This window comes from Meriones unguiculatus, chromosome 3 (genome assembly GCF_030254825.1).
Source record: "Meriones unguiculatus strain TT.TT164.6M chromosome 3, Bangor_MerUng_6.1, whole genome shotgun sequence".
NCBI lineage: Eukaryota > Metazoa > Chordata > Mammalia > Rodentia > Muridae > Meriones > Meriones unguiculatus.
Window position 1 is genome coordinate 179,989,665 of NC_083351.1, and position 24,542 is coordinate 180,014,206.

General features: G+C 47.2%; 1 protein-coding gene across 3 annotated transcripts in view; it reads right to left on the bottom strand.

Annotated features, from left to right (window-relative positions):
- Susd1 (sushi domain containing 1) overlaps nucleotides 1-10,134 on the bottom strand; it is a 121,635-nt gene extending 111,501 nt beyond the window's left edge. For all 3 annotated transcript variants that reach the window (XR_009591006.1, XM_060381138.1, XM_060381139.1), the window contains exon 1: nucleotides 9,909-10,134. Coding sequence is in view for 2 of the 3 variants with exons in the window: in XM_060381138.1 (XP_060237121.1) it covers nucleotides 9,909-10,011 (103 nt within the window). In the remaining variant the exon portion in view is untranslated. The remainder of the gene's footprint in view (nucleotides 1-9,908) is intronic.
- Nucleotides 10,135-24,542: the final 14,408 nt, after the last annotated feature.

The following is a 24,542-nucleotide window of genomic DNA, read 5'->3' on the forward strand; positions in this document are numbered from 1 at the left end:
CTAAGCTCCCATAAAACAAGTACTCTCCCACAACAATCACATTAATCTCTCAATGTATTAATTTTGGGACTTACCAATGAAATACACAAGAATGAGGATTATGATATTTGTCCAATATGTTTTTACAGTCTGATCTAGATACTCAACATATTTCTATTGCCTGGAAAAGAGATCTAAAATGGAGGCTGGAGAGATGGCTCAGAGGTGAAGAGCACTGGCTGCTTTTCCCTAGGACCCATGTTCAATTCCTACCGCTCATAAGGTGGTTCACAAGCATCTGAAAGGCCTGTCTCAGGGGATCCAACACCTCTTCTGGTCATCAGGCCTCCACGAACACTATACACGCTTGGTGTACAGACATACACGCAGGCAAAACACACACGGAAAAGAAATCCAAAATGTGACTTGCTACAGCTCCAAAAGCAAATACAGGAGAGAGGAACACATCTGCCTACTACTCTCTCTCTCTTTCCCTTTAGGAAAAAAGTCTGTTTAAAATATCTGAGAGATGACCATTTGAGTCCCAACAGGATGGCCAAGCCCCAGTTATTCAGACAAACAGCAGAAATATTTAAGGCTAAAATTCTTAAAACCTCTAAATTTACCAAAAGGTGATATGTGACCTGAGATCAAACAAGAATTTCTACTCAAGGCTATGAAGAATCTTGAGTTTCATGCCCACGTCTCTGTAATTTCAGGCGTGGCCTAGTAAAGAGAACGTTCCAGAATAGAATTCCTAGTCTTGGCCTCATCCTTACCCAGATAACACAGCCTAGCCCTCAGGGTGCTCCAGGCATGACACCAACAGAAGCTGGGAGACTCCTAAATACTCATAATCATGTTTCTTGCTTTTTTTTAAAAAAAAACTAACAAAAGACAACATATTTGCGGCCATCCTGGGCTGTATGAGATTCTATTAAACAAATGTCAAAAAATAAATACAAATAAAACCAAAGATAACATAGAAACAAACACAAACCACAATGGTTACTGATGCCAAATTAACCACAGAATATCTATAAATATCTCATGACCAAAGAAAATGAAAAATAAAATAAAACAAAAATTTCAGAGATATATTATCTGACCATCATGTAATAACAAAATAAAACTTCAAAGAAAAACCTCACATTCTCTAGACAAAGATAATGAATGTTCGCTTGATGACAGTTATAAAAACTTACTGCAGAAAATCTGAGTTTGTTGTTGTATTTTTAAAAAGTGAAAGGTTTTTTTTTTTTTGCATTTTTAATCTTTACTTAGGCTAGAAGTAGACAGACATGGTAAGATACTGGCATTCATGACACTGGGTAGTGACAGCAAGCTGCAGTTCCTAGGTGGCACAGGAGAACCAGCCGCTGGAGGTCTTTGATACACCTTATTCAAAACGATGGAACGCTTTGCACATCTTTCTTGTGTAGGAGCCACACTCATCTCTGTATTGTTCCAATAACTGCTGCTGAGCCAAGCACAGAGTAAAAGTTTTTAAAAATGAAGCAGTCACAGATTTTATTGAAATAATTTTGAGTCAGAAAAAAAGAGAATAGGCGTTTAAGAATTTTAAAGGAGGACCTCCCCTATCAGCAGACTAGGGGAGGGGCATAGGGGGAGAAGAAGAAGGGAGGGTGGGACTGGGAGGAGACAAGGGAGTTGGGATACAAAGTGAATAAATTGTAATAAATAAAAAATAAAATGAAATTAAAAAAAAGAATTTTAAAAGATTATTTTTAAGGACAAAAGAAAAATTTCTGGGAAACACTGAGAGGATTTCAAATACTTCTAACCCCCTTTCACTTCAAAAATAAAACCGTGAAATTAGAAAGGTATAAGTTTTTCTGTATGAGTGGGGGGCAGATGTCTATGTGTGAGCGCGTGCACCTGTATTTGAAGGCTGGAGGACAACCTTGGCATGTTCCTCACAGGCATTGTCTGCAGGTTTTGTTTTGTTGTTTTGTTTTTGCACACAGCTTTCTCACTACCCTGGAGCTCAAGCTAGGCTGGCTGACTACAGAGCCCCAAGGCATCCCCACTCCCCAGCCCCTAAAAGCATAAATCTTAAAATAGAGGGGGATGATGAGCACAGACAAGGAGGTCATCAGTGCCTCCGATGGGAAAGAAACCGACACATAGCCAGCGCTTTGTGGAGAGGAAGAAACAAGGAGCTCCTGGGGAACTAAGAGGTGGGACTGAAATGTTCCAGGACCCGCTTGAGCTAGTGCAGTGCTTGCTCTGCCTTTGTTTTTGCTTGGAATGGAAACCAGGCCTCCTGAAAGCTAATCCCACGCTGTGCCACCAAGCCCACCCCCAGGCGCTGAGTGCACATTTCTGTAAGGAGGAATGGCCCAAATCCTCTCAGAGATGCTGACGAGTTTACCTAAAAAAAAAAAAAAATTCTAGAAAGACTCCAGATCAGAGAGGTTAACGGGCAGAGCAGGAGAAGGTACCCCTCACATCCATTTTAATAAATTAACACCTTAACACCGGCACTGTAAAACAAGGCAAGCTCCCTTTGCAGTTCCTAATGCCACTGTTACCAGAGGAGACTTGCCTCGTCAGACCTTCATTATGTTACCCATTCAATATGAAAGGGGAGAGAAATGAGGGGAAAAACCAAGGGCTGGAGAACTGGCTCAGCAATTAAGGCCACTTTCCGTTCTTGCAGAGGATAGGGGTTTCGATCCCGGCACCCATAGCAGGCAGCTCAATTGGTAGAGTCCTTGCCTGGCATGCATGAAGCCCTGTGTTTGATTTCCAGCGTCACTTAAAACCAGGGGTTCAGGTTGCAGTCCTCAGGAGGGGAGGCAGGAGGATCCAGCATTTAAGGTCATAGAGTTCAAAGCCAGCCTGTGCTACAGGAGACCATGTATCAAAAAGAGGGTGGAGGAGGAGGACGAGGAGGAAACCCATACATCTGTATGAGTGTACTCTAAAGCATTATCAAATGAAGCGCTCTACCACGCACACATGTCCGTGTCCATATCTCTCATTATTTCTATAACAGCTGCGTAAGCTGCCACGTGGGTGTTTAGCACAGTGGCTATGAACTGGGGGGCTCGGTTCTTCGCCATTGCTAGCTGGGTTAGCCTTGATAATCTCTATCCATCTGTTCCCCATAAGTCTGTAAAACGAAGATGATATCGACCATCTCATGATTTCTGTGATAACAGAGTAAATGAGTTAGTATGTGGAAAGCAATCAGAGCACGCCCATTCAACACTGTAATAATCTTTTAACCTCTAATAACAGCAAGTAGCACTGATGGTTAGCCGGTCAGCAACCAGTCACACTAATGGGAAGAGCAATAGATGCATGCTTGATGCAGAACTCCAAACCAAGACCTTTGTGTGGACAGATGCCCGCCTACTGTTAGGCCCTGCAGACCAGAATATCTAAAGCTATGTGTTCATTCCCTGCAGCCCTCCCTCCTTCCTGGGACCACTGGCCATGGGAACAAGAGATCAGAGGCAACAAACTGGGGGTTCAGTGGCAGTGAGCACTAACAGAAATAACCTTCTGGGACCAGCTGTAGGGAGGCAGTTCAATTTTGTTTGGGGTGAAGGAAGGTTACATAGAACTTTGGGGAGGGGGGTTGGAATATCCTGGGTGGGCAAACATCACTGGCTGAAGGGTAAAGACTGAGATACCTCATTAGCATAGGGAGGCATACCAGGAATCCCAGGTACTTGCTGAACAGGTTTTATCAGGAGAAAGGGAGTTAGGCCTGTAATTTCTCTAAGGCCTACATGACATTTCTTCTGTAGTGAGATTGGCTCAGGCTCCCCAGATCAGGCAGAGAAGAGGGAGTCCTACTGACAAAGAAGCTCCTCCCTTTCACCAAGCTCAGGGTCTTCTGGTTGTGAAGAACTGCAACCTTGGAAGTGGGGTCCAACAACTCCCTGCCTCCCCGTATTCGCCTCCCTTCTGAGCACAGCTTGACTGAGAAGTTCATCGTTGGTGCCTTCTCAGCCTTTCTGATCCTTTCCTGCCCTCCAAGAAAATCTGTACCCCGGCCCCAGCCAACTCTCTCACCCTTTAATACACCAGCTGTCTTAGTTAGGGTGTCTGTCGTTAAGATAAAGTATCATGACCAAAAGCAACTGGGCAAGGGTCTATTACATTTAACGGTCTGTGATTCAGGTCAGGACAGGAACACAAGGCAGGAACTGAAGCCATGGAGGAATGTTGCTTACTGGCTCATGACTTGGTCAACCTATTCTCTAACACCATTTGGGACCACCTGCCCAGGAATGGCACAGCCCACAGTGGGTAGGACCCTCCCACATCAATCATTAATCAAGAAAATATCCCATGGACTTGTCTACAGGAGGCATTTTCTCAGTTAAGATTCCCTCTTCCCAGATACGTCTAGGTTTGTGTCAAGTTGACAAAAACCAAACAGCACGGCAGCTCCTTAAACAGACCTGTGATGAGCCTACCGGAAGACGAAGAGGCACTCTTCACACCAAAGGCAGAAAGGAGTTTGTGGGCCTTGAGCTGAACATCCATCTGTCCTCACCTAACTCCAGCCCCCCCCCCAGGAGAGCCACACAAACCTGACAAACTCCCTCCACAACCTCCTTGAGATTCCCTTCCTCAGTTTTGTGGAGACATGTGGAAATACATTAAATAGCCAAGTGGGGGACCCAACAGAGTCCAAAACTCAAAAAGAAAATGATGTCTAGAATTAAGTTCAGAACACTACATCAAACTGCCCTGTTCCTAAGAAACGACATCGAACTCCAGAGACAGAATCCAGGAACCCAAGCAATATCATAGTCTCTCCCCTCCAGCATCCTTGACAGGAAAAAGAAAAGGAAGGGAAAAAAACAAGAAAAAGAAAAGAAACAGAAAATACAACCCCCTCCCCCTTTAATCAAACGCACTACCACAATCTTCACCCTAGCCGGAGCCTCTGCTTTAGATGCATCCAAGACAGAAGGTTCTTTCTCCCAAGCCAAGCAGTCATCAGGCAATCTGAAGCCCTGTGCCCCTCACCCACTGGCCCCACGCTGGCCATTCAGAATCCTTAGCTTTTCTTTGTGTAAAATGTTTCCAGGAGCCTTGGCTTCCCATTCACTTTCTTGTCTGACCAAGATCAGTCCACGGTGGACCCTACACCAGGCCACCAGACCAAAACAAGGTAGGAACTGAAATGGAAGCATGGGGGAATGCTGCCTATGAAGTAGAGCCAGTATCCCAATCCCAGCTCTGAGCCTGGAGTTAAACAGACGTTAGTCTGGGGCCCACCCTAGAGTTCGTGTCTGGCAGTCACCTATTCAGCCTTCTATTCTCTCCCACCACCTCACCCCTGAGCCCTTCTCCAGCAGGCTATGATCTTTTTAAACTTTTTAAACTTTTGGTGGTATTGGACATGGCACCTAGGGCCCCCCAAATGCTAAGCCAGCGCTCAACCACACTGGGCACTGTTCGCAAATACGACAGACAACTTGATAGCTGGAGCTGCAGACACCAGGGAGCTCATCTTAGAAGACCACGGGTGTGCACAGGGTCAAGTTCTGGGGGGGTGGAGGTCTCGGAAGCCTCATCTCACTCCTCACCTCAAGCAACTTTCCATCACTCTACAGCCATCCACTCTCTCCATCTCTCCTGCCTTCCCTAACGCTGTCACTCATGAAGACAGAGTGGAGACCACACCTATGAAACACCTGACAGATGTACTTCACACAGTGGGCTTCCCCATGTCTACCCACCAGCCCTCATGATCCTCTGGCCTTCCTGAACTCAGCCAGGCCTGAGCGAACAAGTACCTCAGCCACTCCCAGACTCAGAGCAAAGCCACAGTCGGGCTGAGAACAGGACTGACTGGTTCTGCCCTTCCTCACCCATTGCCAACCTCTGAAATCCCCTGGGGCCAGGCACCCCACCCACTCACCAACACCCTGCTGCTCCTTAGTTTATGCTTCCCCTCAAACTCAGGCTTCAGCTCATTCCCCCCAAACATCTTCCACCAATGAAATGTAACCCAGTACAAGCTACTAGTGAGGGACCCTACAGATCTGACTGAGATGCTAGAAATGGCAGCAGGCACCTCTAATCTAGCACTAGGGAGACTGAGACAGCAGAGTTGGCTACACTGGAAGGTCCTGTCTCAAGAAAAAAGTACACACACACACACACACCTCACACGCATACATATACACCCAACCATATACATACAACACAGACACACAAGAACAACACACCAATGCACAAATAACACAGAGAAACACAAACACATGCACTGCGTACACACGTACACATGTGCACACACACACACAACCAGACGAAGCAGAGAAAGGCAAATAAGCCCCTTAAGCAATCACACAAGATACCTGTGAAGATTACTAGGAAATAAGCACCAGCCTCCCAGGCTGGGGATCCACAAGCCCTCCCTTCCATGTGCCTTCAAGGCTCTCCCACCCCACAGCCAGCTTTGGAGTCACGCCTAAATTGAGGCGACTTCAGATCAGCACCCAAATTGCTTGTCACTGTTTGGATGGTCCCTGTATATTCCCACTTCACACTCGTAATAAGAAAGTCACACTCAACACATACAAGTGGGTAAGAGAGGTGTAGTCATGGCATCAAAGAGAAGTGGACAGTGTTCAATGGAGGTTCAGTGAGTGAGAGCAGCAAGCCTGGTTCTGACAGGAACTGAACAGCACTCATGAGGTAGATGATGGTAGGAGAGGGAAGGGGCAGTTTCTTGGTCTTCCCTTCCTGAGACTGACTTCTCCCACTTGCAGCCCAGCTTTAAAGGGCTCTAGTAAATATCTTGTCCATTCTTGCATTTTCCCCTCTCCCTGCTGAATAATGGCTGCTGGTCTAACACGTGAGCAGAAAGGACTTACTCTCCCCCAAATCCTACACTGACCTGGCCAGCCCAATTGAGGGGCTTCCTTTTCCTTCTAACTTCTCAGAGCAATCCTGTGTTATGAGCCAGGGTCACCAAGTCCAACGGCTTTTTCTCAATGAACCATGAGCCCTAGCTTCCGGCCTCAGCATTAGCCCAGGTGTTTTATCCATCTGGCTGCTGCCTCTTTCGTTTTTCCTTGCATGTACCATCTAACCTAGCTCTTTGCCAAGAACCCATCCTTGAGCCAGGCATGGTGGAACATGCCTAGAATCCCCAGCACCTAAGGCTGGGGCAGGAGGATTGTTTCACCACATTTTCTATCTTTGGGAAAGTAGTCTCTTTTAGAACTGGATTCTCTAAGTTTGTAGGTGAAAGGAAACTGTCGGCCTAATGAGAGGCAGTTCTGACTTCATTTTCCCAAATCCTCACACCTTCCATGTGGGCTGGAGGTGAGGCTCAGCAGTGAAGCGCGTGCGTAGAGGCAAGAGTCTCACTTCAATCCACAGCACCAAGAACGTCTGGAAAAGGAGGTGTAGACAGAGTGACTCCTAGTTATGTTCAGCCATCTTGGTCCAATAATTCAATGGACCACAACTGATACTTTCCTAGGCCAGAGTCTTACACAGATCCTAAAATAGGTTTCAGTTACCTAAAGGTTTTTATTCACGTGGTCATGGGAGACTGTGTGGCTAGTTTTATGTCATTTTGGAAAAGGGAACTGTTGCAGGATATTTGATATCATTGTGAACCCCAAATTTGTGAACTGTAAAACCTTGTTTATTGTTTGCTGTGGTTGAGCCCTATCACACACCTTTAATCCAAGAACTTTCTGTTTATTGTAAACAGATGATTATGGTGTCGCTCAGCCCTAGCACACGCCTTTAACTCAAGAGCTCTCGGTATATCAGATCTAACGAAGTCAACTCCAGGTCAAGAGGCAGAGCAAGAAACCAGCTGACAGAGATTAAAGAGTAGAGTTACTCTGAGTTGAGGAGTGTTTAAGACAGCATGGAGAAGAAGGGCGATTAGCTCACGCTCTCCACCCCACATAACATGAGGCTTCAGCCTCTCAGCTCCCTGGCTTTGGGGGCTTTGCGCCAGTCAGTTTTCACCCCAGCATCTGGCTCCTGAGTCTAAGGTAAAATAGAACGGTTGGGATCTTCATCGTTGTTTTCAACAACAGGGAACCTCAAGTGAGAAAATGGCCTGTAGTGCATTTTCTTGTTTAAGGATCGGTGTAGGGGGGCCCGGGTCACTGAGGGCAGTGCCATCCCTGGACCGGGTATTAAAAGAAAGCAGGCTGAGCAAGCCAGTAAGCAGCAGTTCTCCCTGGCTGCCACTTCAGCTCCTGCCTCCGAGTTCCTGCTCTGACTTCTCTCCGTGATGGAGTGCGACCTGAGAGCTGTAAGCTGACATAAACTCTTCCCTTCCCCAAACGTGGCCATGCTGTTTCACAGCATTAGAAACCCCAAGACGCAGACCAAATCAGGGCAGGAAGAGAGCTTACTGGAGTTCCAGGTGTTGGGGTGAAGGGGAGCCGTTCTAGAAAGCTGAGTCATCACACACCCAAGGTAATGGTGAATTCACTAGGCAACCAGTAATCCCAGCACTTGGGAGACAGAGGCAAGTATGTCTCGGAGTCTGCGGCCAGCCAGCCTGGTCTACAGAAAAAGTTCTAGGACAGTCAAGGGTATACAGAGAAACCTTGTCTTGAAAAGCTAAACAACAAATCGCCAGCAAAGAGAATTTGGGAGGACAGGAACCTGCTCCACAAAGTCCACTCTTACCTCACTCTCTTTCCACTTCTAGATCCTGTTTGGTTTTGCATATGTGTTTGAGACACCCCACTCTGTGGTCTAAGCTGATCCCAAACTCATGGCAATTTCCCCTTCCTGGTGTCCCAAATTCTAGGATAACAGACGTGAGCCAGCGGCCCTCCGGACCTCAGCGTGTGGCTTTACTCAGGAACTGCCAGCGGGAGCTGGGTGTCCTCATGCAGACTGTCTGACATCCCTCCCTTCGTGGTGCCCTGCAATGGCTTCCGGCGGCTTCCCACCGCGCAGGAACAGCTCACCAAGCGCTATGCTCCGCTGATCAGGGCGAGACTGACTTTCTTGTGAAATCCAGTCCGGTTTCCTCTCCTCTCCTTCATGTTCTGCAACCTGCGATCGCTGTTCCAGCCTGGAATTTATCCACTGCTTTGTTGTTGTTTTGTTTTTATTTTTGTTTGTTTTGTTTTGTTTATTTGTTGACAGGGTCTAACTATAGACCAGACTGATTTGGAACAAGAGCTAAGGCTAAGCTTGGCTCATCCCATGTATAATGGGCCCAGTAAAACAGAGCTGTTCCCTCTTCTGACCAGTACGCCTTCCTAGAGCACTTACATTACTCTGCATTCTGTTAGTTATGTGGGCAGACGTCACCTCGCTTTCCTGTCTGAATCCTCCGTGGAAGGTGAGTCCCACCATGCTCAACATTATCTTCTTCCAATTTGTCGGAAACACGGACTGTTTACTTGTCTGTCTCCTTGCAACTATGTACCGCTAGAGCACCAACACTGCACGTTTACATCTGACACAGGGAGGATGTCACAGGGCTCTCCACAGATAGAAGGATGGAGGGAAGGAAGGAGGAATGGACGGGTGCACAGATGCGTGGATACAGAGTAATGAACGTATGGATAAAAGGTGAGGTCTATTCCTATAAACTTCTTACACTTCTTAGCGTTCTTAGCATTTAGTTTCTCGTGGAGGTGAAAGTAAGAAAAGAAAAAAACAGAACGGCTACAGATCAAGAGTTTGCCCAGCAGAACACCGCGACGGGAAGCTTGAGAACCCGCGGCTCGCTCGCCCTCGCGCGCGCGCGCGCGGTCCGGGACCCGCACCCCGCCCGGCCCCGCACCTCCAGCCCCGGAGGCACAGTCCGGAGCGGAGCCGCCTCCACCACGCGCCCCGCGGCCCGGGCCGCTCCGCCTCCACATCCCCGGCCGCCGGGCTCTGCGCCTCCGGAGCCCGAGCGCACGCGCCCCGCGTGCCCGGGGCCTCGCACTCACCGTGGGCGCCCGCCTCTCCGCCCGCGCCGCGAGGCAGGCGGAGCAGCAGCAGCAGCCGCAGCAGCCCCCGAAGCCCCCGCAGCCCCCGCAGGCCCCGGCCCATGCCGCCGGCTCCTCCCGGCGCCCGCCGCCCGCGCCCCACAGTCCCTGCGCGCCGAGATAAGGCCCGGCGCGGGGAGGGGGCGGGCAGAGGCTTCCGGCGCAGCGCGGGGCTGCAGAGCGCGGGTGCCCTGACCTGGGGCGCCGGTGGGAGAGGGTCAGCCTGGCCTGCACCGGGTGACAGAAGTCCCAGCTGCTTGGTGGACGCCCACCTTGGCGCGTTAGGGATGGAAAGGGGGGAACACGCGGCGAGAAAGGCAAGACTCTGGAAACCTGAGGGGCTGCCGGAGGGTGAGAACTAAAGGTTGGAGAAAGAAATACACTGCGGAGTTCAAGGTCTCTACCTCAGGTCCTGAGGGAACCCACCAGAGCTGCTTGGAGAACCCAGGAAATAAAGAAAAAACACTGTGATCCTCTGAAGTTTGGAGAGAAGCAGACATTGGAGTGTCCACGCGTCCACCATGTCTTAAGACTAGCACAATATCAGAGAAAGAGCAGTAAGGAGAAACTGCAAATGTCACTTAGATCGGTAGGTTGAGGGGACAGTGGTGGGGGCCTGGAGTAAGCTGGGAGTTAGGAACTGGTGAGGTTGAGGTAGGCTTCAAGGACAGGTGAGATCAGGTGTGAAGGCTCTCACTTCTGCCTGGGGCTGTCCAGGCGCGGGGCGGGGGGGGGGCACTCAGGACTTCAGCAGGTACCTCATCTGCGTTCTGTTGTGAACTCTCCCTACCGCTAACTGCAGGCAAACACACCCATATAAGGGCTGAACTTGTGCTGCCTTAGGAAGAAGCCATTAAAAATAAACTTCCTAGTTTCTTGCAACAGCTTTCTTGAAGATTATTTTTGTCCCACAAAAGAGAGAAGTCTGCTTTGGGAAGCAGTAGATGGACAGTGTGCATGTTAAAATATCTCTGGCGTTTGGACCTTTTGGTAAATCCACCTCTCCATGAACTTTCTCATGTCATTGTTTTCGCAAATCCACCATTCAAGCCATTTTTAAAACAACCTTTCCCTCAACTCCTTACGCCCTTCTGCAAAAGAAATATGTATGTATACTTTTTTTAAAAATGTGATGCCAGAAAAAAAAGTGTCCAAAACTTGGAAATGACAAGAGAAATGACTGGGTGTCTTTTTAGCAGGGCATAGGGGTTAGGGGCTATTTAATCTGCCTTCAGTGGTTTGTCCAGTTCAAAAGCATACTTTTATATATGTCCTATAAACTAGGTTTATTTGTGGCTTTATAAGAATAGTATTAACTTGAAGAACCCTGATGACAGTATCACCAGTCAGCACTCTCTGGGGAATCCTTACGTTTCCTGGACAGGGAGAAATCATGAGAGACCAGACATGATGGTGCATGCCTTTAATCCCAGCAGTCAAGAGGCAGAAGCAAGAGGATATGAGTTCCAAGCACCTTGGTCTAGGAACGGCCAGAAGGGCTACTGCATAGGGAGATCCTGTCTAATAAAAAAAAAAAAAAAATTGTGAGGCCCTTCTGGCTTTTGTGCCCCGAGGCCTTAAGTCTGTAGAGCCTGTTGGCTGGACTAATGGACCTGGGGGCTCATAGCTCTGAGCTGCAACAGCTAGGGGACTATTGCGGGGTGCTGTGGAAGCCAGGGCGTGAGAAGGCATTCTGGTGGGATACTTGCTGCTCTGGGCTTCTGCCACCAGCAAACCCCAGTATTTTGCAACCGTTGCAATCATCTACGTCCAAACAGCAGTAGGAGGCGCATTGGGCAGTTCCTGCTGGCTCTGCAGCTGGTGAATCGGCTCTGAGCTTTGGACTATCGGCTCCTTTCAGGGGCCGTTAGAGCCCTGGGCCCAGGGGCCACTCAAGTTTGACAACTCCTTGGAACTGCTTTAGTGGGGAGCGCACATGGGTGTTTGCTTTCAGCTCTTCACAGCACCCCGTTTGTCCACTGCCTCTTCTCCCTGTGCTGTCACGCTCTGGAACTTTTTACCCAGTTTATTGCTGCTGTCACTTCCACCTTTGTGGCATTCCTGCCTTCACTGCTTCAAAGAGCCATCTCCTCTTTGTGTTGCAGGCTCACATCCACTAATTATAAAGATCAAGAGTTACCAGGGGTTGGGGCTGTCAAGCGTGATGAAGCCCTGGGCGTAAAACTGAGTGTGGTTGTGCCAACTGTGATCCCAGCATTCCAGACATAAAGGCAGGAGGATCAGGAGCTCAAATTGTAAAACGGTGTCTCAGATGTTTAAAAGAGGTTGGGGCTAAGGAGTTGGCTCAGTGAATAAGAACACTTGCTGTGCAAGTGTGAGCTAGCATCTCCGGGAGTGAGTGAGAGGAGCAGGCGCCGCTGCACATGCTTCTAGCCCCAGTGCTGAGAGGCAGAAGCAAGCAAATTCTAGGAGCTCACCAGCCAAACGACCTAACCCAAACTGCATGTTCACTGAAAGTTCTGTGTCAACGCAATAATGTAAAAGTGGCTGTGGGTTCCTCAGGCCTCTAAGTGTGAACTCCAGCATGGTACCCACACACTGACCTGCACAGTGCATACATACCACACCACACATACACACGAGTGATCAAGAAAGTGTCAGTTAAGAAGCTTTAAAGCCAGGTGTGGTAGCCGACACCTTTAATCCCAGCACTCGGGGAGGCAGAGGCAGATCACCATGTTGGCACACTCAAGGCACAGTTCTTCACGCAAACAAAGCTTTGGCCAACACGGGCCTCCTTCTGGGCCATCCTTCTGACCCGGATGAGAATGGTCACTATAGGTTACCCAGGCAAAGCTATTACACACCACACCTGGGACAGGGCCTTCAGGAGCCACAGATTACATCACAGCATGAGAGATTACGTCATCAGCATTGTTTCCAGAATTAAAACAGAAAGAACAGAAGAAACAAAACAAACTAGTGAACTAGTTTTATTTGGAGCGGTGAAATGGTTGCTGTGAAAATATTTGGCTTCACAAAAAGGTTCCTTGAAGAAGGTGCTTCTGGCAACCCTTACTTCCTAAAAGTGAGCTCCTGGAAAGAGCTTTGATTGGATGACTTCATGAATTTGACCTTAATGATTTCATGAATTTGAATTTTGGTTCCAAGATGGGGTCCTCAGCCCTAAAATCATTCTAGCTCTTCCTCCCAGATCCTGGTAAAATGACCAAAAATACACTGTAGCGACACGGGTTGGTTTTCGTCCCATGTTCTCACAACAGGGCTCCTATTTCCTAAAGGTAGAAGTATCTTTTATTATCCACCAAGATTCCTACTATGACTCCTATTATGACACTAATTAGAGCCTCTAGAAATCCAAAAGATAGGGCCCCAAAATACAGTGATTCCCAGGTTAGAATTCTAATTCCAGCTTGCCAATCTCTGGGAAAAGTGACAAAGCTCTACCAGTAGTCCGAGAATGTGAGATCTGGTGAGTCTGTGTGGAGCACTGAGCTTGGAGAGAGGCTGCCAGGAAGCTGTGTGCCCAGCCCCGTGCCTGTCTTGTCTTACGTAATTCCTCCGGCTGCTTGCTGTAGTCTGTATGCTATTCCTTACAATAAGCGTAAGCAAAATGTTCTTCTGTGAAATGAATTCTATGACCCAGCCTGGCGAATGGTTGAATACCAGAATGAAACCATGAGACACTGACTCACAGTCACACTCAGTCACAACGTGGGACTTGCAATCCTTATCTAAAGTGGGGTGCAGTGCGGTAGCCTGTCAGGCTGAATGGAATTCTATGACACCTGTCTTTTGCCAGCCAAAGAATTCCATGGTGGTGTTAGAAGTGTTGAGCCAGCCGGTCCCACTGACAGAACTTCAGCTAATTCACTATGTCAACAAACTAAAAACCTGAGGAGTTTGCCTCAAGTCCTGGAGTCTGTGCCAGTCACAGCAAGCTAAGTCAGCTGTGGGTGGTGATAGAATCGTGCGGAAGAGAGTTACATGGCGGGTTTATAAATCACGCCACTCGACCGGTTCCACGAAGGAGGTTTATTAGGGGGAGGGGAAGGGGTCGCAGAGACCATCTCTGGATGAGGCAGGAGAAAAAGAGGGAGAGAGGGGAAAGAGAGAGAGGGAGAAGAGAGAGGGGAAAAAGAGAGAGAAGGGGGTGCCCCAATAGAGAAAGGGGAGAGGAGCAAGAGAGACCAAAAGAGGTAAGGCCAAGAGGGGCTAAGAGAGGGACCACGTGTCGGGTTGTCCCTTTAAGGGGCAAGGTAACCACGCCTTCCAGGTGAGGCCACCTGGCCAGAGACACATGATGACATCATAGGTTGCTAGGCAACCCAGAAGCAGGTTTTGTTCCAAAATCCTAACAGGTGGCAGCTATTCACGCCATCAGGCAAACACCAAGCTCCCACCAATCCAGCTGTCTCTCTACCTCACTTCCTTTTTCTGTCTCCCACTTCCTTTTTCTACCCTTCACATCCGCTTCTGTTCCTTACTTTCCTTTTCCTGTTTATAAATGTTATCACGCCGTTGGAGTATCCCCGAACCTCTTCTGGTTCTGAGGGCTGCCCCGTTCATGGTTCTTTGTTCAATTTAACTGTTCAATTTAATTTGCCCAGTGTTTTTCTTCTGTGTATGTGGAAAAACTCCCAAACATGCAGTCACGGCAGTGTTCCGTGTTGAATTACAGAGTACAAAAGGAAATAACAGTTTGGGTTTCCTTCTTCCCTCTCAGATGCTCACACTTAGGAATGCAACCGTGCTTTTAAACAGGAAAACATGCCATCAGTGAATCAGCTGGCAGTAGACTAGCTTGCCACCCAAGGCCTCCACAAAGGCAGCTGCTGGGGTGAAGAAAATAAAATAATGAACCTTATAAAAATAAAAACTACAGACACACAAGCTATTATGTGTATGTCTGCATGGATGCAATGTACAGTCTTCATAATGCATTGACTTTAAAAATTCAGAATAACTCTGTGAGAACCAGTGCAGAAAGTGCAAAGGACACTTCTTGGTACTTGAGTTCTTTTATTGCCACCTACATTGCTCACTATAGCCAGCAACTTCTGGAGCCACAAAAATGCAACTTTTCTGGCTTAAAAAAAAAAAAATTCTGAGCTGGGTTTGGTGATACTTTCCTGTAATCCCAGCACTCAGGAGGCAGAGGCAGGCAGATTTCTGAGTTTGAGGCCAGCCTGGTCTACAAAGTGAGTCCAGGACAGCCAAGGCTACACAGAGAAACCCTGTCTTGAAAAATAAATAAATAAATGAAAAAGAGTAAAAAGAATAATTCTTGCACCATTAAAATATCATTTAATTTTTTTAAAGCAAGGCCTTGCTCAGGATAGCAAAGAACACCAATCTTTGCTTTATTTCAGATTTAAAAAACAAAACAAAACACTTTTCTATTTGAATTTACTCACCAGAAGATATCCATATGGTTAGGTGAAACATTTCAGGATAGGGAGCTGGCTCAGTTGGCACAATGCTGGCTGCATAAGCCTATGACCTACATGAATTCAGATTCCCTGTCAAGGCAGTGCATACCCGTAAGCCAAAGCTGGCTGGTAGAAGCAGGGGAACTGAAGACTCAATGCAAGCTGAGCCACCTGGAGTCCAAAAAAGAAAAAAAAAGAAAAAGCAGTGGAGAATGACAGAAGATACCTAAAACTGACCTCTGGCCTCCACATGTTCGTGCGTTAGCAAGCATACCTGCACACACATGTGTAAACCATGAACACACAAGATACCTACACCATTCTTAGTTTATCTGAAGTGGATCTTAAGAGATCCAGAACATGTGTGCTCAAAGACACGTGAGAAAAATCATTATTCAACCCTTGTAGGTGCAAGAAGAAAATTCCTGATAATTCTAGAATTGCTAACATCAGAGGTTACAAAATACCAGAGTCCATGTTAATGGACATGGCTGTGCAACTAAATCCTACAATGACAATGAAGACGTTCGTAGACCCACGTCTATGGCAGCATTATTCATGAAAAGGCAGAAGCAAACAGGTCCGTTACAGATGAACGGATAAGATATGTCTTTATACATACCTTGGAATATTATCAGCCTTTAAAGGGGAAAAAAATGTTTTTGAAATAGGCCACTTCTTGAAGATGTTATACTAAGTTAAAGAGGCCAGTCACCAAGGACACTGCTCTACATGAGTCCACTCCTGCAAGTTATGCAAACATGGAGACAGTGTAGAGCTGTGCTTGTTGCGTGTGGGGGCCAGTCCAGGGGATGAGGGATTGTTGCCTATGGGCCTCAGGTTTGAGGTTTGTGTAGAGCTCGGTGAATGGCTGATGGTGACCGCTGCGCTGCAGTGTGCTGAAGGCTGGAGACAGCTGCACATCTAGCAGAGATGCTTGGTGGGTAAAACATGTGCTACGGAAGACCGGACTCTGGATGCCCAGAACCCACAGAACTGCCAGGAGAGCGTGGCGGCCCACCAGTGATTCTAACGCCTGAAACAGAGACACAGACTTCCTGGAGCAAGCTGACTGGCCAGACCAGCCAGGAGCTCAGGCTTGGTGAGAGGCCCTTCTTCAATGAATAAGGTGGTGGAGCGATGGAGGATACCTCCTGACATCAGGCTGGGCTCCCTTCACACGCACAGCCATGCATGTACACGTGTACCCACACATATGCAAAATATGCATCTAAACACACACACATACACAAAAAATAAAGGATAAAGGAAAGGACACAAAGGCTCAAATGGTAGTTTAAAAATCAGTGGAAGTTGGGCTTGGTGGCACACGCCTTTTATCCCAGGACTTGGTAGGCAGAGACAAGTGTATCTCTGCCAGTTCAAGACCAGCATGGTCTACAAAAAGTTCAGGACAGCCAGGGCTACACAGAGAAAACCTGTCTTGAAAACAAACAAAAAAAAAAATTAAACACATAGATAGTTAGTTAGATAGATAGATAGATAGATAGATAGATAGATAGATAGATAGATAGACAGACAGATAAAAATCAATAGAAAATCTTCATACTAACTTTATTTCTGTTTTATCAGACAGACATGAGTATACAGGTCTTTACAAATCAATTCTAGATTCTGAGAAGTTATCATGGCATCAGATTTCCAGGAATGTCCTTTGAAAACCTCCACGCTGATGGGATTCCTGGAAAGCGCTGAGTTGGATACCAAGCATATGAAGAGGGCCAGGTAGGGCAGTAGAGGGATTTCATTTGGAGCACAGGTTCTCCCCTCCAGGGTTTCCCCCACGCTGCCTCTCAAAGTGTCTGTTGCCAGCGTTGAGTCTGGAGTTTGTATGATGGCTTCCCACCTGGACAAAAGGCAGACTCGATGAGGGCAAGGAGGCTAGATATCAAATTCCTTGGGGCTCTCCCGGAAAACCCCACCGTACAATAAACACGTTCCTGACCAGAAATGACGTTCTGCTCTTCCCAGAGACTGGTTTGGGAAGGTCACTAGCAGGCTTCCAATCACACCTTGTCATCTGTGCCACGGGTATTTCAGGGGCATTGTAACCGGCTCACTGTGACAGACCTACTGTGTTCTCAGGTTCCACTTTTTACATGAAGTTTGTATATTTGAATGTTTTAAACACTGCTAGCTAAAAAGTTTTGTTATTGAATCTATGGAAAGTAAAGGTCCGTCTCTAATAGTCAGCCCCACTGACACAGGAACCCCTTACCGACCACATCTGCAGATACGCAAAGGCTGCCTCGAAAGCAGACAAGGGGCCTTTCCTCCAACAATGCTCTTCAATGGAGCAGATTTGTTTTGTCTTCGTTTTGACTCATTTGCAGTGCGGAGGACCCCAGACATGCTAAGCAAGCACTGTACCACTGAGCCACCTCCAGCATGAGAGCCCAGATGACACAGGCTTTGCTCCTCTGGAGAAATGCCCCAGCCGCCACCTCCAAGGTGATGAAACTAGGCTTCCCCTTCTTGGAAGCTAAGTGACTCTGACACTGCTGCCTTCAGGGCACAGGAGGCCCCCAAAGCCTCTTCACATACCCCTCCTTGCCCACAAGCCCAGACCCAAACCAAACATCCTGCCTGGAACTTGGGCAGAAGCACAGTCTTCGCTGCAGTACGTGGTTGGGCTTGAAACAACTAATTTAACTCATAGCCCACACACCATCTTTGATCCTTTTCTGTGGTTTTTGACACAATTCTACATGCTGGCTAAATTATAAATGTAAGAGATTTACTTGGGTTCATAGTTCTGGTCTAAAGTTGAAGACGAGCATCTAGTCTGCTCTTCACTTTTCACGTGCAGAGAGTCCTGAGTTACCATACATCATAAGAGACAGGAGAGAGAGAGAGAGAGAGAAAGAGAAAGAGAGTATGTGTGTGTGTGGCCTGTGTGGTGTGCATGCATGTGAGCGTGTGTGTGTGGATGTCAATGTGTGCATTCTGCTCATTATCCTCTTAAAGCCAACAGTAATCAAATATGGGACTCTACCCCACAATCTTAGCTAATCCTGCCCATCTCAGAAAGACCTCTCCTCTGAGCACCAGGGTCTAGGGCATGTTTCTACCTTCATAGTACTTCACACTGACCATTAAACCCCAACATGAGGGCTGGAGAGATGACTCAGTACTTAGGAACACTTGCTGCTCTTCAGAGTACTGGGTTCAGTTCCCAGCGTCTTCACCAGGTGACTCACCCACCTGCATCCGGCATCCTCTCTGGCCTCTGTGGGCCCCTGCACACATCTGGTGCACATAAATTCATGCAGACACATATAAATAAGTCCTGTAAAAATAACCATGAACTTCAGGAGAGACAAACCACATTCAAAGTGTAGTGCCCCGCCCAACACCACTGGTCTCAGAAAGGCAAAGCCACGCGTGGAAGGAGACTGCACCTCACACTGCATGCAACCCCCACAGGGACAGACGCCCTGGAGGTCTGGATTTGGGAATAAACTCACTCTCTAAGAGAAGCTGTGAGAGCTACAAGCATAGCAGGTGTGACCTCACATCAGCAGGAATGAGGGCACCAAGTAAAGTGGTGAGGTTGTCTCTCTCTGTCTCTCTGTCTCTCTCTCTCTCTCTCTACACAAACACACACACACACACACACACACACACACACACACACACACCCCATCTGTCCCACTATAGGAAGCTTCTGTTGGTCTGATTGTTCTACAAAGCCTGAAAGGAAGTGTTCTGACAGCCACTTCCAGCCTCAGGATCAGCTGATGGGCCTTGCAGCTGCCCGCTATCCTGGGCAGAAACCAGGCAGGCAACAGAAGCCAAGCAGCAGCAGCAGCAGCAGCAGCAGCAGCAGGAAGCCTAACGTGCAGCCTGTCATAGACCTTTGCTGATAAAAGTCAGCTGACAGTGAAAGCCTGAGGCGCCAACCTCCCGAACACTCTTCACAACAGAAACGCTGCCTGAGCTGCCGTGCAGCAGGCTTAGCTCTAGGTTTCGGTGGCTCCTTAGTTCACCAGGGCTGTGTTCTGTTCTCACCTCCTTCTTCTCATCTCGGTCTTCTGTTGATACATCTTTGAGTACCCCCTGAAGAAAGAAACTCGGACTCTTCGCATGTCCAAGTTTGTTTTTAGTCTATACTGAATATAGAGTTACTGGGCTCAGAACATGTAAGAGGTATTTATTTATTTTTCATTCCAGAGACTGAGACAAGGATCTGGAGTCTTAGGCCATCCTGGACTAGGTAGCCAAGAGTGTGCCTCAAGAAAAAAAACAAGGAGTGGGGTTCATCTCCTCACTTTGCTCTTCCTCGTAGGGGCTGGAGAGATGACTCCACTGATAAACTGTTTGCCATGCAAGCATGAGGATCAGAGTCCAGATCTCCAGAAGCCGCTCCCACCAGGTGGTCCTGGCAGCCCACTCGGAAGTCTTTGGAAAGCAGGAACAAACCAGCTGAATAGCTCTGGCTGAACGAAAACCTATACCTCAACGAGAGAGATGGAGAGCGCCTGATAAAGATACCAGCTCAGTGATTCTCAGCCTTCCAAACACTGCGACCCTCACTTCCTCACGCTGTGCTGACCCCTGATCAAAACATTATTTTCGCTGCTACCTCGTGACTGGAATTTTGCTACTGTTATGAGTTGTAATGTAAATAACTGTTTTCTGGTGCTCTTAGGTCACCCCTGTGAAAGGGTTAATTGACTCCCAGCCCCAAAGAGATTGTGACCCAAAGGTTGAGAACTGTGATGTACACCAGCCTCCAGTCTCTACGGCTCACACGAGAGTGAGCACCCTCGTGCACACCATACAAACACACAGAACAAAATAAAATCTGCAAGAGCTTTCAGTGGTTGGATGAGACTAGCTCCCCCTTAGCAGAACTGTTTGTAAAGGATTTAGGAGGTATGGCCTTGTTCGGGGAGGTGTGTCAGTAGAAGTGAGCTTGGAGGTTTCAAAAGCGCACGCTCTGCTCTTCCCGGTTAGCCCTCTCTGCTTTGTGATCACGTCTCAAGGTGTAAACGCTCAGCTACTGCTCCAGGGCTATGCCTGTCTAGCTGCTACCAGGCCTCCCACCATGACAGCCATGGACCCTCCGGAACTGCGAAACCCAAAGTGGATGCTTTCTTTTATAAATTGCTTTGGTCACGATGTGTTGTCTCAGCAAATAAAAAGTAAGACAAACACTGAATTCATATTTAATGGTTTATTATGAAGCATTTTTAATACAAATGCGCAGCCAGGTGAACAGATACACAGGTGAGATCCAGAATGGCCCCAAGAGCTTCTGTTTCCAGACTTGCTTTGCGACATCCTCAGAGGAGCACAGCTCTTCCTCCTCTGAACCCTCTTCTGTTCGGATACTTCTGCACTCTTCGGCTTATCATTGTGCAGGCATGAATGCTGACTGGGCAGGGAGGCCCAGCGAAGCTTGCCTACCCAGCTTCCTCAGTACTCCTTTCCTGTGCTTTGAGGCAGGCATTCTCTGCAACGGGGAAGATCACTGGCCTACTGTTGAATGAGCATATGTCAGAGAATTTGTTTTGGGAGGCTAGAAGGTGGGGTGAGGGAGGACCATGAAGGGATTAAAATTTGCTTTACCCATCTTGGGAGAGAGAAAGTCTACTTTGTATAAGCTGTCTTAAGGAGGAAGTTAGAAGCCAAGGGCCATAAGATAGATAGAAACAGTGAAATATATAAATATTAAGTCTATTGCTTCTATGAGTTTATATAGAGTTGCCAGTTAGACCAAAACACAGAACATCTGATCCTCGAGATGACTCAGTGGTAAAGGAATTTGCCACCAAGCCTAATGACTTTGCCAGGTCCAAAAGAAACTCCATTACCCAAAATTCTGGCACCTGTTTTCCTCATGGTGTCAGCAGGAATATCGGCATACCGAAGAGCATGCTGGTTTTCAGGCTTAGCAAGTACCTGTGGCTCTTCTCAGCTCCTCTCAGTCTGCCCTCCACCCTCCACTCTCCAGCTTATGGGTTTCCTCCTTCACCTTCTCATCCTGTAGAACCCTGCCATGTCTGCTGGGTGCTTTCTTGGGCCTCTCTTTTCTCTTCCTCTCTCAGTCTCCTCGTCTCTTCCTCTCAAACTCTTCCCTTCTCTTCTCCTCTTATGGCCTAGTCCAGTTTGCTGGCCACACACAACCTACCATTTTCTCTTTGTTCAGGGCTACTCCCTGATGCCCCTGCCTCATGTCTCCAGTTTATACGGACCTGAGTTGGATCCCCAGACTCCTCATGTAGAAAGAGAACTGACTCCCAAAAGTTGTCTTTTGACTTATTTCATGTGTTTTTTTAAGTAAATAAGTAAATAAATGCAATAAAAAACAGAACTTCTCAGGCTCCCTTGGACACTTCCTTATTGTGGTGTGTGTGTGTGTATGTGTGTGTGTGTGTGTGTGTTTACACAAAATCTCCAGAGCAAGGTAGCCTTAAACTCACTATATAGCTGAGCATGACCTAGAACTAATTATATTTTTGATATTATTGCTAATGCTTTTTTGTTTTAGTTTTAGTTTTTATTTTTATTAATTACAGTTTATTCATTTTGTATCCCAGCTGTAGCCCCCTCCCCATCCCCTCCCAATCCCACCTTCTTTCCCTCTTCTTCTCCTATACCCCTCTCCCAGTCCACTGATAGGGGAGGTCCTCCTCACTTTCCATCTGACCCTAGTCTATCAGGTTTCATCAGGACTGGCTTCACTGTCTTCCTCTGTGGACTGGTAAGGCTGCTCCATTCAGGAAAACACAGGAAATAAATAACCTCACTATAGCAAAACTAAAAGTAGCCAAGCACACAAATAGACTACTACAACCAACAGCAAAATCAAAGCATCTAGCAGCCACTGGTCATTAATCTCCCTCAACATCAATGGACTCAACTCTCCAATAAAAAGACATGGACTAACAGAATTTTTTTTTTTCAAGACAGTGTTTCTCTGGGTAGCCTTGACTGTCCTGGCCCCGCTTAGTGGACCAGGCTGACCTTGAACTCACAGTTATCCTCCTGCCTCTGCCTCCTGAGTGCTGGGATTACAGGTGTGCTCCACCATGCCTGGCTACAAATGTTATTTTTAAATGACAACTTTACTGAGATGAAACTCAGTACAGAAAGTTCATCACTTTAAGGTGTACAATTCAGTGGATTTTAGTATATTATTCATAGCTACAGACAGGAATAATCAATTGCAGAACAATTTTTATTATTATTAACATTTTATCACCTCTCTTGTGTCTTCCTTATTTCCTCTTAACAACTCGTAAATGGGCTTACATAGAGCACAGGACCTTTTGTGTCTGTCTTCTTTCACTTAGCATGATGTGTCCAAGGCTCCCCTATGCGTTATTGCATGTAAGAATATTTATTTCCATTGTTGCACCACAGAGTGTTATTGGTTTGAATCAGCTCCAAGGTTAGAGGACCCAGATTCTTTTGAGACTGACTCCATCTCTGACACCTACCAGGGGTTCATGAAGCTCCCAAAACCACCCTGGATTTCAACAGTTCACTAGGAAGATTAACAGACCTCACTGAAGCATTTTCCACCATGGTGACCTTTTATTATGAGTAAAGACACAGCTAAAGTTCATTAAGGAGCAAATGCATAGAGAGGAAGCTAGCAGAACTGCAAACCCAAAGCCTCTACCACCCTCTCCTCGTGGAATTGGGCTACCTTCAGTTTCTGGTCTCAACGTGTGACAGTATGACTGGAATACTACAAACCAGGCAAGCTTACCTGTACTGTGGTGCCTGAGTTTTAGTTCAGTACATAGACATGATTATTTGGTTGATGGGTTGATTCCCTGTGTGGGTTATCTCGGCCTCCAGGTAAACAAGAGAGACTCCATCCAAAGTCATGTTGTTGATTTCTGCTATGGCTCCACTCCGTGGGCCCAAGGAAGGGAGTAACCAGTCCCCTTTCAGTCACCTTCCCGAGACTATCCACTAAGAACCAGGGCTCCAAGGCAAACAACGAATCTCCCATCAGTCATAGCATTTCAGAAGAACAGAACAGAATCACACCCCGGAAGCTGAGACCAAAGGCCCAACCTTCTTTTAGACAAGACCAGATTCCACATACTGTAGGAACAAGCCACATGTAAACAGTCTATGCCTTTGTTGGTGGACATGCAGGCTGTTTCAGGTTTTCTTCTAATATTTAATCCTTCTATGAGCATTTAGGTACAAGTCTCGATGTTATTAAATAGTATTTCTTTTATATATGTATAATTTTGTTTTCTATATGTGTAAATTGAACCTGGGACTCAGACCTGGGTTTTTCTGGGAGAGCAGCTGGTGCTCCTAATTGCTGAGCCATCTCTCTAGCTACTTAAAAATATTTATTTCTTTTTCTTTTCTTTTCTGAAACAGGGTTTCTCTGTGTGGCCTTGCTATCCTGGACTCACTTTGTTGACTAGGCTGGCCTCAAACTCACAGTAATCCGCCTGCCTCTGCCTCTCAAGTGCTGGGATTAGAGGCGTGCACCACCACAACCCAGCTTAAAAGTAATTTTTAGTTTTCATTTGCTGCTTATTCAACTCAGTTTTTCTTGATTGCAGTAAGTATGTCAAAGAGAGGCTGGGGAGATGACTCAGTGGTCGAGAGCGAGCGTGCTCTTGCACAGGATTTGAGAGTGTGGAGAGTCACACAGCTCCAGGGAATCTGATGCTCCCTCTGGCCGCCATGGCCATCTCCGCTCACTAGTGCACAGTTCGCACTCCTCCCCATCTGGGCTCCAAAGACACTCCCTCCTCAGAAGGGTGAGCTCACCGGCTGGTCCAGAATTAAACCTAGGCCCGGGCCAGCCTGGACTACAGAAAGATTTCTGATGGTTAGACAAACGCCAGCATTCCCCAGGAACTTGTGAAACTGCTTCCCATCTGCCAAAAGGAGTCATTTCCTTTACTTCCGGCAAAAGACATGAGGCTCTCCAACTGGCAGAGATCTGTTGTGCCTTCAGCATACCAAAGTCCAGGCTAGCCTTCAGAACCCTTCTGCCCCAACTCACAAGTATTTGTTATAGCATTCTGAAGCCTCGGTTTCTCCCTCCAGCTCACGGACCTCCTTCCTCCCCACATCATTCTTAGGACCCTTGAGACAACCCCCATAACTCATTCCATTCTCTCTGCTTTCTTGGAGAGACAGCCTAGGCAGTTTGGAATAAATTTCTCCT